General features: G+C 49.4%; 2 protein-coding genes across 11 annotated transcripts in view; both read right to left on the minus strand.

Moving 5' to 3' along the window:
- PACC1 (proton activated chloride channel 1) overlaps positions 1-13,590 on the minus strand; it is a 46,914-nt gene extending 33,324 nt beyond the window's left edge. For 2 of the 10 annotated variants that reach the window (XM_039529428.1, XM_039529420.1), the window contains exon 1: positions 374-662. In XM_039529428.1, the coding sequence (XP_039385362.1) occupies positions 374-409 (36 nt within the window). In that variant the 5' untranslated portion in view covers positions 410-662. The other 8 variants (XM_039529423.1, XM_039529430.1, XM_039529426.1 and 5 more) reach the window with 8 other exon arrangements.
- On the minus strand, positions 8,978-10,414 carry LOC120400575. Its single transcript, XM_039529306.1, has 2 exons — positions 10,131-10,414; positions 8,978-9,857 (listed from the first exon to the last, which is right to left on the minus strand). The coding sequence occupies exon 2, from the start codon at positions 9,659-9,661 to the stop codon at positions 8,978-8,980; it is 684 nt and encodes a 227-aa protein (XP_039385240.1). The 5' UTR covers positions 9,662-9,857; positions 10,131-10,414.
- Positions 13,591-14,096: the final 506 nt, after the last annotated feature.

Consider the following 14,096-nt stretch of genomic DNA (forward strand, 5'->3'; position numbering starts at 1 on the left):
CTTTTAAATTGACTGAAAGGGGACTAACACACATCCGCTCCAGTTATAGCTGTGTTCAGCTTGAGCACAGATACACGGCAATTAGCTGCCGTGTTATTTCATTGGAGATTTGGGGTTTACCATTAATGTGCACATCCCTGGGGTCGCACCTAGCTAGAAACGGCTGCACCTAAAAGGCTGCTATGAAGCTCTCACCTCCGCCGCTGTCTTGCCGTTTTGCAGCCACCGCCGCAACGCGTTTTCCGGTGCCCCGCTGCTCAGCGCGGTACGGAGTTTGCTCGGCAAACAAAAGACCGCACGGGCTCGCGACGCGGCTCGCACGTGCACTCAGGCGAGCAAATTACCTTTCCCCACTTCCCGCCCCCGCCAGTACCTCCTGGTACGATGCGGCGATCTCTTGCCTTAGCATGGCATCCGCGGCGGGAGCTGGAACCGGCACCGCGGCAGCCCCGCGGCTGAGCCTGAGCCGGGAGCGGCGGGCGCACAGCAGCACCAGACCGAGCCCGCACGGAGCGTCCACACGGCGGGCTGCCGGCGCCACCGCGCGCGCCGCACCCGCTCTCTCCCCCGCCTGCCGCTGCCACCCAACCCCCCTCTCTCAGGCGGCTCGCTCGCAGCGCAGGATGCTGGGAAACGTAGTTTAAACCCGACCGTGCCGGGCCCCTGCGCTGTCCTGACCTGCGGACCCCCCAACAGCCGTTGCACCGCAGCCGCGGACGATTTAAAGCAGCCTGTGGACTGTCCGGGGTGCAGCGGGAAAAGAGCATTTCCGGTGCATGTCTGCGGGGAGCACCGCGGCGCCCGAGAGAGCGTCTCCACTAGAGCCCGCGCTCCGAGGCGCTCCCGGGGTGTGTGAGCGCTGGGAGGGGCGGAGCAGAGGGGAGACGCTAGAACTGCCGGTCCCAGGAATTCAGAAACGATGTCTGGCCCCCAAAATCACGAGCTAGGCTTAGCATCATAATGACGGGTTCTTTTTGATTTGCCTTCTGGTTTTTGAACATTTGGGGTTCAGCGTTTCAAGTTTCTCTCTCTGTCTAAGAGGGCTGGCAACCCCCTTTTTCAAAAAAGTGGAAGTATCAGAGGGGTAGCTGTGTTAGTCTGGTTCTGTAGAAGCAGCAAAGAATCCTGTGGCACCTTATAGACTAACAGACGTTTTGCAGCATAAGCTTTCGTGGGTGAATACCCACTTCGTCGGATGCAAGGAAGAGTGAAAGGTGAGGTTATCCCATCCCAGGATTCTGGGAGCTGGGCAGTGGCAGATTTAGAGTTGCTGGGGCCCTGTGCTCAGCTTCATTCTTGGGGCCCCTCCTTGGGACCCAGCCAAGAAAAAGAACATTCTCTCTCATCTCCCCCCTGCCCCCGTTTTTCATTAACTTTTTTTTCCTTCATCCTCCTCCTATAAGTAATAGGAAGTAAATGAAAATAAAGTGAGGTACCTTGATTGTTTGTGTACTCTAACTTATTTTTCCACAGACCACTTGAAAGTCACTGAGGGTCTCAGCAGACCACTTAATGATCCTTCCAAATATTGTTTGTACCATTAGCGAACTATTGTAACGTGCTTTGGATAAGCACTTTATAAAAAAAATGTAAAAAAACATTGGGGTGCGGGGTCTGGCCAGGAGTTAGGATGCAGGAGGGGGCTCAGGGTTGAGGCAGGAGGTTGGGATGTGGAGCGCTTACCTGGGGCAGCTCCCATTTGGTATGAGGGGTGCAGGTAGGGATATGGGGGGGGGGTTGCAGGAGTCAGGGTGGGCAGGGAGCTGGTGGTGTGGGGGGTGCAGGCATCGGGGCTGGGGGTGGGGGGATGGTTGCAGGACTCAGGAGGGCAGTGTGAGGGGTGCAGGAGTTAGGGCTGGGACTGTGTGTGGGGGGGTGCAGGAGTCAGGGAGGGGGCTTAGGGTTGAGGCAGGAAGTTGGGATGCTCCCATTTGGTATGAGGGGTGCAGGTGGGGATGGGAGGGTGCAGGAGTCAGGGTGGGCAGGGAGCTGGTAGTGTGGAGGGTGCAGGCATCAGGGGGGGCCGGGGGTGTGGAGAGTTCAGAGGGTGTGTGAGGGGTGCAGGAGTCAGGGAGGGGGCTCACGGTTGAGGCAGGAAGTTGGGGTGTGGAGTGCTTACTTGGGGCAGCTCGTATTTGGGGCAAGGGATGCAGGTGGGAATGTGGAGGGGAGGTGCAGAAGCTCCCATTTGGTGCTCAGGGTGGGGATGTGGGGTGCAGGAGTCAGGGCATCGGGGGGCTGGGTATGTGTGGGGGGGTGCAGGCATTAGGGAGGGCAGGGGGCATGTGAGGGGTAGTCAGGGCTGGGACGGGTATGTGTAGGGGGAGTGCAGGGCCCCCCCTTTGCTCTGCACTGCCCGGATTCCACCTCCTTCCCCAAAGCTTCACCCCGCCTCTTCCCCGAGTAACCTGAGTGCTGGCAAACATCTGTTTGGTGGCAGGGGAAGCGCTGTGTGGGAGGGGCGGGAACACAGCATGCTCGGGGGAGGAGGTGGGGGAAGAGGCAGGGGATGGGGGGGCTTGGCTGCCAGTGGGGGCGGAGCCTGCAGTAGAAGCCCCAGGAGCAGGCAGGACCAAGCTTCTGCCCTGAAAGCTGCCTGGCCCTGGGGCCCCCTGGATTTTACTGTAAATCCACCTCTGGAGCTGGGGCTTTAATAAATACACCAAATACTGCAAGATTTGCAATAAAAATCACAAGAGCTGTCAAAAGTGATTTTGCTTTCTAAACTTCTTTAGTAAGTGCTGGTGAATCCTGCTTTGAGGCTGAAGATGGGAATAAAGTCATCACAGAGAGCAATACAACTCCAACAGACTAAAGAGGGTTACACATCTTTTGTAAATGCTACATTTTAGAGGTTGTCAGACTGATTTAAAAATATTTGTAATATTTAAGGTTATAGTAAGTGCCTCAGTCTGGTAAAAATGCACAGGTTAGCTAGGAAGCATGTGTGTTAATTAAATATTTTAAAAACACAGGATGTGCTGCTTTTCAGAAACTGTTAGAGATTGTAAAATTGCTTTTCCAAGAGACACACATTATTTCTAATTCCCTACTTACCTCGCTAGGGTGTTTAACTAGATATTGTATATGGACCCTGATTCTGCAGTCAGGCCCAGATGGAGTCCAGAGACTACAGTGGGGCTCTGCTCAGATCCACCCACACAGATCTGACTCGAGGATCACAGCCAATATATGTGACATGCTTTGGAGATGCAGGGTGCTACATAAATGCAGACTGGCAAGCTATTCATATGCAAATAATATATAATACATTCTAAATATCATTATCGCTGCTTCTAGCATGCAACTGACTGTTACATTTCAAATTCAAAAAATATATATACAAACCACTCCTAACATTAGATCCAAACTGATTCCATCATCAGAATAGCAATAAAATGAACACCTGAAGGTAAGCAAAAATGAGGTCACCTAAAAACAACTTGGCGAAGAACTGTGGAAGCTGAGCTGAAAAACCTGGGGCACAGCTGGGTAACCGTTGAAAGACTTGCTAGAAACAGACAGGAGTAGAGGAGCTTTGTCACTGCCCTAAATGCTAGAACTGTAAGGGGTACTTACTAACTAACCAACCAACCTAACATTACAGCAGCACCACTATAGGATAGCTTACTGCTTAACAGCTTTTTCTAAAATCCAGATGCTTAAGTGCATTGTCTTGAAAATTCCTGTGCCTAATGAGGATCTGGGGTAGAGATAGTGATCTAAATATGAGGTTGTTTGAGCAAGGGGTACTTGAGATACAGCTCTGCTCTAAAAACAGAATGAGATCAACATTTAGAGTTCTTATGTTTTTCTGTGCACACTTAAGGCTCAAACTAGGGTTCTGATCCTCCTCATACTGATATCACCTGCTATGGACTGATCTCAGCTAGTATCCAAAACCCACTCCTCCCACGGGAATCACTATTTTAAAAGTTATTTGGGGTTAAAGTTGGATCTATAAATGTAGCTCAACCCAAGCTGATGAGCCAGAGAAAGTCATTTGAGCATTTCACAGCAGGACTGGGATTCTGGTGAAAGCCAGATTGTTTGCAGACAGGTAAACAGAGTAAGGGGGTGGCTCCAGGTGACATGCTGTGGTCATTGTACGTAAGCAGCACCCATGAACTTGAAAAGGGCTCCAGGATGGGGGTTGAGGAGCTGTGGGAGGGAGTTTGGTGCAGGAGGAGACTCGGGGCTAGGGCAGGGGGTTGAGGTGTGGGGACCTCAGGGGCGAAGGGTCCTGGCAGCACTTATTGCAGCTCCCCTCCCAGAAAGCGGCAGCCAGGTCCTTGCGGCCCCTGGGCAGAGGCGCGGCCAGTGAGGCTCTGCGCGCTGCCCTCGCACCTGCAGACTCCGCCCCCCACAGCTCCCATTGGTCACGGTTCCCAGCCAATGGAAGCTGCAGAGCCAGCATTCAGGTGGGGGCAGTGTGTGAAGCCTCCGTGGCCACCCCTGTACCTAAGGGCTGCAGGGACCTGGTGGCCACTTCTGGGAGCCACGTAGAACCAGGGCAGGTAGGGAGCCTGCCTGGGAGGGAGGGGGAGGAGTTGAGCAGCGGGGCCTGCGGACCCCTTGGCGTTCTCTTGCGGACCCCCGGGGATCCACAGACCCCAATTCAAGAAATGCTGATATAGAACCTTTTCCCTTCACTATATTATTATTGGCTTAGACCAATAAATCTGACTGACGTTGGTTTATTTGGCCTCTGGAATATATTTCATAATGAACCAGTGTGGTCAAGCAATTGACTACACAACTTATAAACACCGTTCCTCACTGACAAAGTAGCACTCCATCCTTTCAGACTATAAAGTGCACCATGGGCATGCAGCATATTGGTACAGGAGGAGAAACTGTCCGACCATATCCTCAGTAAGGCAAACGTCTCATTTAGAGGGCAGGCTTAGTGAACACCAGCTGGCTACACCTCCCCTGTACTCAACCACTTTACCTGCTCTGCCCAAACCACCCCATAGTTGCCAGATGTTACTACCCTCTGACCTTTGTCCTAAGGATTCCTTCTGGAACAGCCCCTTTGCACTAACTTCTGCCCTGTAGTCATGATAGATTATTGTGCTCCTCTGCTTGCATGACCGATGTAACAGCACAGAAACAAGGGGTCTGTGTTGTGATTCCTTTGGGCGCAGATGTACTTCTCATATTGCCATGTGAGCTGTGGCAACCTGCTGCAAATAATCTTGTATCAGTCAGTACAGTTGTCCCCTACACAGTGAAGGGCAGTTGGGAATGCATGCAGACAAATGAGAATACAATCCTGTGGGGCACAACACATCATATGAAATGGCACATTTACTCAGTCATTCCTTATGCCTGATTATAGGACACTCCAGGCTGAAATATACAGTACATCCTCAGTTCCAAGGAGCCAAAATGTAAGTTGCAAGGCTGAGCTGTGTGCACTTCCTTATTTCCAGAGGTTTAAGTATAAGTGCACTTCCCATTCTGCAAGGGCATGAGGCATTGCCAGTCAAACTTATTTTAGGCAGTGAATATAAAATCTAGCCTCTACATAATATTTTTCACTCAGAGACATCCCAAAGCACTTTAGAAGCTCACAAGAATATGTTGGGAGGAATTGCTGACACCTAATCATTTCAAGATCTCTTTCAAGAAACTCAAGACAATCTATGATATTCCTGGGCAGTGCAAAGCTTTCTCCATGCACTTCCTTCCACCCCAGTAGCATAGTAGTGTAAGCTCAAAAGTTTGTCTCTTTCACCAACAGAAGTTGGTCCAATAAAAAATATTACCTCATCCAACTTGTCTCTATAATATCCTGGGACCAAAACAGCTACAACAAGACTGCATAGTCCTCTCCAGTCGCTGATATGCTGATCAGTCACCAGGCGATAAAATATCTCCTTGGCATAGACAGACGGGTCGTCTTCTACCAGAGGCCTGGAAAAATTGTTCCTTCTTCTAATCAGGAGTCTTCAGCAGATTATCTAATGCTGCCTGTGGGGTAGAAAGGAATGTTTCAAGTTAAAATCACTTGGTGCTCTACATCTAAAAAAATCAACTAAAATTTATAGTTTAAAGAAACGGTAGGCCAAATCTTAATAATCGGCTCTCAACCTGACTTCAGAGATGTGACTCCCACTATTTTAGTCACATGGGATTCTCTCCCATTGTAATGCTAACAGACCCTGGTCATCCACGGGCAGGATCAAACCAGGGACCTTGGTTCATGAACCTCTACCTCATGAGCTAAAAGCCAACAGGCTGTTAGCTAAGGCTGTAGAGCAGATTCATTTTATCGCTCTCTCTAAGTGATCTCAGCATCACTAGATGGGACAGAACACCACACCCTGGTGGTGTGTGGGTTACACCATGCCTTAGGGATACCATGATTAAAACCAAGCAAAATAATAATAATACAGTCATAGGTAACAATTATGATTAAAGAAAGAAAGAAAACCCACAAACAAGCAACAATGGTTCTGTCATAGATAACTAAAGCAGTTTATAGGTGAGCAAAATAATTTAATTTAAGGGTTGGTGGATTCTTTTTGATGTATTTGTGACGGGATCCCGGGGGTTCAGCATGGACTGTGGAACCGCTGTGCCCCCTTAACTCTCCAGCCTGGGCGGTCTCTCACAATGCTTTTGTTGCTGGCACAAGGCCTGAGGCTACAGCAAACAGTGATTCGTTGCCCGGAGTGCCTCGCTCCAATTAGACACACCAGGGTGGAGAAGCAAAAAAAGTTTATTTGAGATCTCAAAGCGCGTGCTTGGAGGAACACACCTCAGATCAAGCACACCTCATACAAGCAGCTCTCTGTCTTTATACATGATCTTAGCTAAGCATGTCTATTACCCCCAATGCCCAGCTCCCTCCTCCCCCCCCTCTTCTCCCTCCTTTTCAGTTCCCATACAGCAAATACATTATGAAGCAGCAATTACTCTAAACAGGTTAGATCATACTTGGCAAAAAAACATATTATCTCGTTAGTAACTTTTCTTGACCGGTCATTCTGTTTCACTCCCTTTAGCCAGGTGCAAGCAGGCTGTATAATTGCCTCCTGGTACTGATAACTAGTTGCCACACATTTCATTCTTTTCATCTAGCCTGTGAAGTTAATTAAAGTCTAAACATGGACGCGGTTCGGACAAGCAGAGGCCTAATACAGGGAGCCTTCATTGGCACTGTCATTTTCCACCCCTCTGTCAGCACTGGGTCATGCCTGGTGCCACCAACAATTCCCTCCTTTGAGAATACTCAACAAACCTTTAGCTGAGTGTTCTCATATACTGTGGACAAAACATAATTGAATTCTATGGAGCTGGGGCTGTCAATGAGAGGGTACATAGGGACCTTCGGGGCACGGGGGGTACAAAGTTTACGAAGGAGCAGTTAGAGAGATTAAACTCTTGGGCAAAGCAAATCTTCAGGTTCTTATACGTATTTGACTCTAATTTGTTAGGGATTTCCCTCCATCCCGCATGTGCCTGGGGAGAAACGGGAGTCAACGAGAGGAGTGTTCCCATAGCAAAGAGTAACATTGTGGCAAGCCCTAGGCCTGGATTCATACTGGGCAAGTGATCCTAAGGCCTAACAATTACAATTCCCCAAATACCCACAAAATTACTACTACTAATAACAAGCAGATTAAAAACAAAAGGGACCAGGCCCACAGGTTAGGCTGGCCCTGTGAAAATAAACACAGCCAACGCTCAGAGTGTTCACGGGGAGTGCACTGTAACTGTCCAAAGGGGTCACAGGGCATTCCCAGCAGGCCTTACTGTCGCCTGAATAACAGCTTAAGTCCCAGATCGTCGTTGGCAGTCTTCTCCGCAGGTTGGACGGTCCACCGTTCAGGAGCTGGCACTGCTTTCAGACGGGAGTAGTGGATCCAGTTCTTGTATCCCTCGACCTTTGCTGCTGTGTGGGTGATCAGCAGGACGGTGTGAGGTCCCTTCCACTTCTCTTGGAGAGGCTCGTCCTTCCAGGTACGAACAAGAACGGAGTCACCAGGCTGCAGGGAGTGGACAGGGGCATCCAGCGGGAGAGGCTGCAAATCTTTGGTATATCTGTGGAGAGAACAGAGAACAGCAGACAGAGAGCACATGTACTGAGATAAGAAACCGCAGCCTACCTCCCACTCCCTAACAGAACCGGTGTACCATTCATAGGCCATGCCCTCCCAAACATAATCTCGAAGGGACTAAGCCCTAACCTGCCCTTTGGGAGAGCACGAACTCGGAGCAAAACAAGGGGTAAGGCATCAGGCCACCGAAGAGAAGCCTCTTGGCAGACCTTTGAGAGATGCCGCTTGAGTGTCTGATTAGTACGTTCCACTACTCCACTGGCCTGTGGTCGCCATGGAGTGTGGAGCTTCCAGGTGATCTGTAGAACATCCGAAATCCCCTGAATGACTTGCGATGTGAAGTGTGTTCCATTGTCAGATTCCATCCACTGGGAGTCCAAAGCGAGGAATGATCTCCTTGACAAACTTGAGAGCCACTGTTCTGGCAGTGTTGTTTCGCATGGGAAGGCTTCAGGCCATCCGCTGAATCGATCCACCATGACAAGGAGGTACCTGAACCCTTGGGTCCGGGGGAACTCAGTGAAGTCTACTTGCCACACCAATCCTGGCCCTGGGGTAGGTTCCAGAGTGGCTGGTGGCACTGACACTCCTGGTCGAGGGTTGTTCTTTTGACAGACTAAACACTCAGCCTGTACCTGGGAAGCCAGGGGTCTTAATCCAGAGGTTAGAAAATACTTATTCATAAGCTGGGTGAGAGCCTCCTTCCAGCGTGAGTGGTCTGATGTAGTTTCTGTAGTACTGGCCGTATTAGGCTTTTAGGTAGGAGGATTTTTCCTTCTGTGGAGTGGAGCCATCCCTCCTTTTCCTGGAGCCCAAGGGAGTCGGCCAGATTCCTTTCTTCACGAGAGTACTGAGGGGCTGGGAGCTCACCCACTGATGGGATGAGGGCATGCACATGGGCCTCCTCAGCTTCCAATGGTTCCAGGGTGGCAGCCCGCTTGGCTTCCCTGTCGGCCCTGGCGTTGCCCTTGGCTACGTCCTGGTCTTCTCGTTGATGAGCTTTGCAGTGCACCACTGCTACCTCTGAGGAGCTGCACCGCTTCCAGAAGCCGGAGAATCTGTGTCCCATGCTTGACCGGGGACCCCTGAGCTGTAAGCATTCCCCTTTGTTTCCAGAGACCAGCGTGAGCATGCAATACCCCAAAAGCATATTTTGAGTCAGTAAAAATATTAACCCGTTTGTCTTTTGCCAGTTCAAGTGCACGGGTTAATGCTACAAGTTCAGCAAGTTGGGCAGATGTTCCAGCAGGTAAACTCTCTGCTTCCACTGTATCGTAGAGGGTCACAACAGCATAGCCTGCCCTCCTCTGCCCATCTATGACAGCACTGCTCCCATCAGTATACCATTCACAGTCTGCATTTGAGAGCGGTTGATCTTTTAAATCTGGACGGCTGGAGTACTGGGCATCTATGATTTCTAAACAGTCATGTTCCTGCTCCTCTGTTTCTGGTAACATAGTGGCTGGGTTGAGGGAGGGGCAGGTCTGCAGGGTAACTTCAGGATTTTCTAGGAGTTTAGCCTGGTACCGAGCTACCCGAGCCTGCGTGAGCCAGAGACCACCCTTAGTGTCCAGCAGGGCTTGAACCATATGAGGGGTATACACCTGCACAGTCCCCCCCAAAGTCAGTTTCTCTGCTTCACCAAGCACTAGGGCAGTTGCCGCGACAGCTCGCAGGCAAGCTGGCCACCCCTTGGCAACTTGATCCAGTTGTTTAGAGAAATATGCCACAGGACGTTTCCAAGTGCCTAATAATTGAGTAAGCACTCCCAGGGCTACTCCTTTTCTTTCATGCACATACAGTTGAAACGGCTTAGAAAGGTCGGGCAGGCCGAGTGCCGGAGCTTCCATTAGCTTTCTCTTTAATACTTTAAATGCCTTGTCAGCTTCTGAGGACCAGTGAAAGGGGTCGTGATCCATTCCCTTAACACATTCATACAAGGGCTTAGCCCACAGTCCAAACTCTGGGATCCATATTCTGCAAAAGCCTGCCATGCCCAGAAAAGCCCTGAGCTGTTTACGATTGCTTGGGACAGAAATTTGACAAATTGCTTCCTTCCTTTCATTTGAAAGCTGTCTCTCCCCCTGTCTTATGTGAAATCCTAAGTACTGTACTTCTGAGAGGGCAATTTGAGCCTTGCTCTGAGCTACCCGGTATCCTCTGAGTCCAACAAAGTTCAGGAGGCTCACAGTGGCGTGGAGGCAAGGGGTTAATTCCACCGCCCCTATTAACAGGTCGTCAACATACTGCAGGAGGAGAATCCCGTCCGGAGTATTCCACTCCTCCAGGTCTTTGGCCAGAGCCTGGCCGAACAGCGTAGGGGAGTTCTGCAAAGCTGCTTTTTAACCCTTCGGTCGTCTTCCCACTCAAAGGAGAAAATCTCCTGAGATTGTGTGTCGACCGGAATTGTGAAGAAAGCATCTTTCAGGTCTAGGACTGAAAAGTGGGTGTACTGCCTTTCCTGGGACCCCCGATGCCCATACTAGAGGAAAAACCTGGTCCTCCCACTGGCTCCACTCTGGGGCTTGCATGGCTGAGGGCTCAACTGCAAGAGTCATTATCCAGGCATTCTCTGGGGGCAGGGTGAGGGTGATTTCATCTTGGGTGAAGTGCAGGGTGGCACCTAAGTGACAAAGCAGATCCCGTCCCAGTAGAGGCGTTGGGCAGTCGGGGAGGTAAACCAGCTTGTGGGAGAGAGTTCTGTCTCCCAAAGCACATTCTGCTGGGGCATACACTGGACATTTGATTCCTTTTCCTGTAGCGCCGACCACAGTGAGGGAATCTGCCACGGGCAGCTGAAGGGGTTGATTTACAGCGGTTCGAGCTGCTCCAGAGTCTACTAAAAAGTCTATTTCAGAATTTCCCACCCGCATTTTTACTCGGGGTTCCGGGGGCAGGATAGTCCGTCTCCCTGACACCCCTAGTCTCGATTCTCTGCTGCCATCATAGGGGTATCTTCCCTCTCGGGGCACTCATTTTTCCAGTGTCCCTCCTTCCGGCATATGGCACACTGATTGCAACCCAAACGCCTTTCCTGTGAGCCAGGGCGCCCACGTCCACGACCTCTCATCCCCGGCCCCTTCCACCACCTTCCTGAAACTTCCTCTTGTCACTGGCCTGTACTGCTGCAACCATCATCTTCACTTGCCTTTTTTCCTTCTCTCCCTCTCTAAGGCTGTAAACCCTGTTTGCAGTTTCCAAAATCTGTGCCACAGACATGCCCATCAAATCCTCCTTTTTTCTACTTCAGACAACAGGGTCCTCATAAGGATATTACAGTCATCCCAGTCAGGCTTGTGACTGGCAAAACATCCCTCAAAAACCGAAATAAACTTGCTGGGATTCGTGGAGAATTCCCCTGCCTGTGCCTTAAAGGCTGCTAAGTCCACTGGGTTAAAAGGCACATGTGAGTAAACTAGCATAGTAGTGGCCCGGCGCCCCTCTGCTCCCGGGCGAGCCACCACAGTCTCAGTAATCAACGGATAAAATCCCACTGAAGGAGCAATCTCTGAAACCTGAGGCACCTGGTCTTTATACGGTGGGGGTGTAGGAGCCGAAGGGGACACCGACTCTGCCATTACAACCGGGGAGGGGTTCGGGGAACTAACAACAGTGACTGCCGAGCCTGTCGGAGTCAGATTACACTCTTGCAACAGATCTGACCTATCTCTCAACAACATAAACAACTGTGCATACATAAATTAATTCCACTTATTCATTCGCTGACAAAACAAAGCTAATTGAAGGATCGTGTTGTAATTAAGTGATCCCTCTGGTGGCCACCTTTCCTGGCCCTCTAGCTGATACTGAGGCCAGTTTACTGTACAGAATCTTTTCAGTTTACTTTTAGTCAATGGATCTTTTTCAAACACTTTCCAATTCATCAGAATGCATTCTAAGGGTGTACACCGTACCCTGCCTGTACTCTGTCCCTGCCCCATACCTATGGGAAGACACTGGGCGTCCCCAGGTCTTAACAGGCAAACAAAAGGTTAACAGCACTGGACTGTTCCTACCTTATTCACGAGACCGGTTCCCCACCGTCGCCCGCAGCTGCTTCTCCACTATCTGAGCGCGTTGCACCGTAGTGCCCTCCGGGGTCGACCACACCGCGTCTCCGCCGAGGCCCCCGATGAAGTCACCGGTGCGCGCTGGGCATCGGTCGTCGCCGCAATCCGTCGACCTCCAGGAGGGGTCCGGGCAAGGCTAAATTTAGCCTCAAGCCCACCCAGGGACGCCAAAACTGTTGCTGGCACAAGGCCTGAGGCTACAGCAAACAGTGATTCGTTGCCCGGAGTGCCTCGCTCCAATTAGACACACCAGGGTGGAGAAGCAAAAAAAAGTTTATTTGAGATCTCAAAGCGCGTGCTTGGAGGAACACACCTCAGATCAAGCACACCTCATACAAGCAGCTCTCTGTCTTTATACATGATCTTAGCTAAGCATGTCTATTACCCCCAATGCCCAGCTCCCTCCTCCCCCCCCTCTTCTCCCTCCTTTTCAGTTCCCATACAGCAAATACATTATGAAGCAGCAATTACTCTAAACAGGTTAGATCATACTTGGCAAAAAACATATTATCTCGTTAGTAACTTTTCTTGACCGGTCATTCTGTTTCACTCCCTTTAGCCAGGTGCAAGCAGGCTGTATAATTGCCTCCTGGTACTGATAACTAGTTGCCACACATTTCATTCTTTTCATCTAGCCTGTGAAGTTAATTAAAGTCTAAACATGGACGCGGTTCGGACAAGCAGAGGCCTAATACAGGGAGCCTTCATTGGCACTGTCATTTTCCACCCCTCTGTCAGCACTGGGTCATGCCTGGTGCCACCAACACTTTGATAGTGACAAGCAGCAAACCCCTCCAGGCGCTGTTATCACTCAGCACAACCGCATGTGGAGCCCCACACCCAGCTAGATTGCATTAATGCTCCCAGAGCCCTAATATCAATATTATTGATAACTTAAATAGCTTATTAATGGTGAACAATCTTAACTAAGTCCTATGAAACCAAATAAAATATTTAACTCAGTTTAAAAAAGTCATTCAGGGAGTTGTCTTGAGACAAGTAAATTAATATCAAGCATCTTAAATCCAAATTAAATCCCACAATTTCTGCCTGTTTACTAAATTAGCTTATATCTCCTCTCCAGAAATACATTATGTAAACAATTTGGTATTTAACAACAGATGCTGTTAATACCTTAAATTACAATAGCATTTCAATATGCCATTAAAATCACAACAAGAAAATGTACATCTGATTCCTGGGGGTGCTTTGCTAACTTAATCTAGTCCTGGATGCTGAAGAAACAGTGCTGAACTGGAAGTTGCTGCTGCTTCTTGCTGCTCTTCTGTGCTCCTTTTTGCTCTTTGGCTAATTGCTGTTACTTGTTTGCTTGCAGAGATGAACAGGAGGAGTTGTGAGGAGTCCTGTAAAGTTGAGGAAGGGGAGCAGGCTGTGCTGCTGGTTTGCTTAATTCAGCAAGTTTTATATTCCTTTCCTTTCATAGCTTTACTGGAGGAGGAAGGCATGCCTATTTCAGAGCTTGGCTGACTTAAAAAATTAGCAGCTGTCATTCTTTCATTGGCTCAGCACTTTTCTGAGATTGTCAGCAGTTTCAGCTCATGCATAGGTGATTTGCTACAACAGATGCAGCAGGGTTGTAATTTTTCCTCAGCTTGATAGTTACACTGCCTTTGTTGTGAGAGATTATCAGAACATCTTTGAAGTTTGAGTTTTCTTTTATTTGGTCCATTTTCTGATATATCCCTTTAGTTCCTTGCTAGCTTATTGGAGTTGAAATTCTGCTTCAACCGGGTGCAAATACCTGTATGTCGTATATTTGTTTTCAGTTTTCAAAAGTATTTTTTAAACTTTATTACTCCTTAAAGAAAGTTTTTAAACTTGAATAGTCATTAAAGAAGTTATTGTCCCTTCTTAACAATCTTTGGATAGGTGACTTGTCTCTCTGAGTTTGGTAAGGAAGTAGTTTAAGCCAGATAATCAATTAAATTCCCTA

This window comes from Mauremys reevesii, linkage group 3 (genome assembly GCF_016161935.1).
Source record: "Mauremys reevesii isolate NIE-2019 linkage group 3, ASM1616193v1, whole genome shotgun sequence".
Classification (NCBI taxonomy): Eukaryota; Metazoa; Chordata; order Testudines; family Geoemydidae; genus Mauremys; species Mauremys reevesii.

Bases quoted from the DNA above. Each gene is read 5' to 3' on its own strand.
- LOC120400575 (XM_039529306.1), bottom strand. From the start codon at position 9,661: ATGGTTCAAGCCCTGCTGGACACTAAGGGTGGTCTCTGGCTCACGCAG.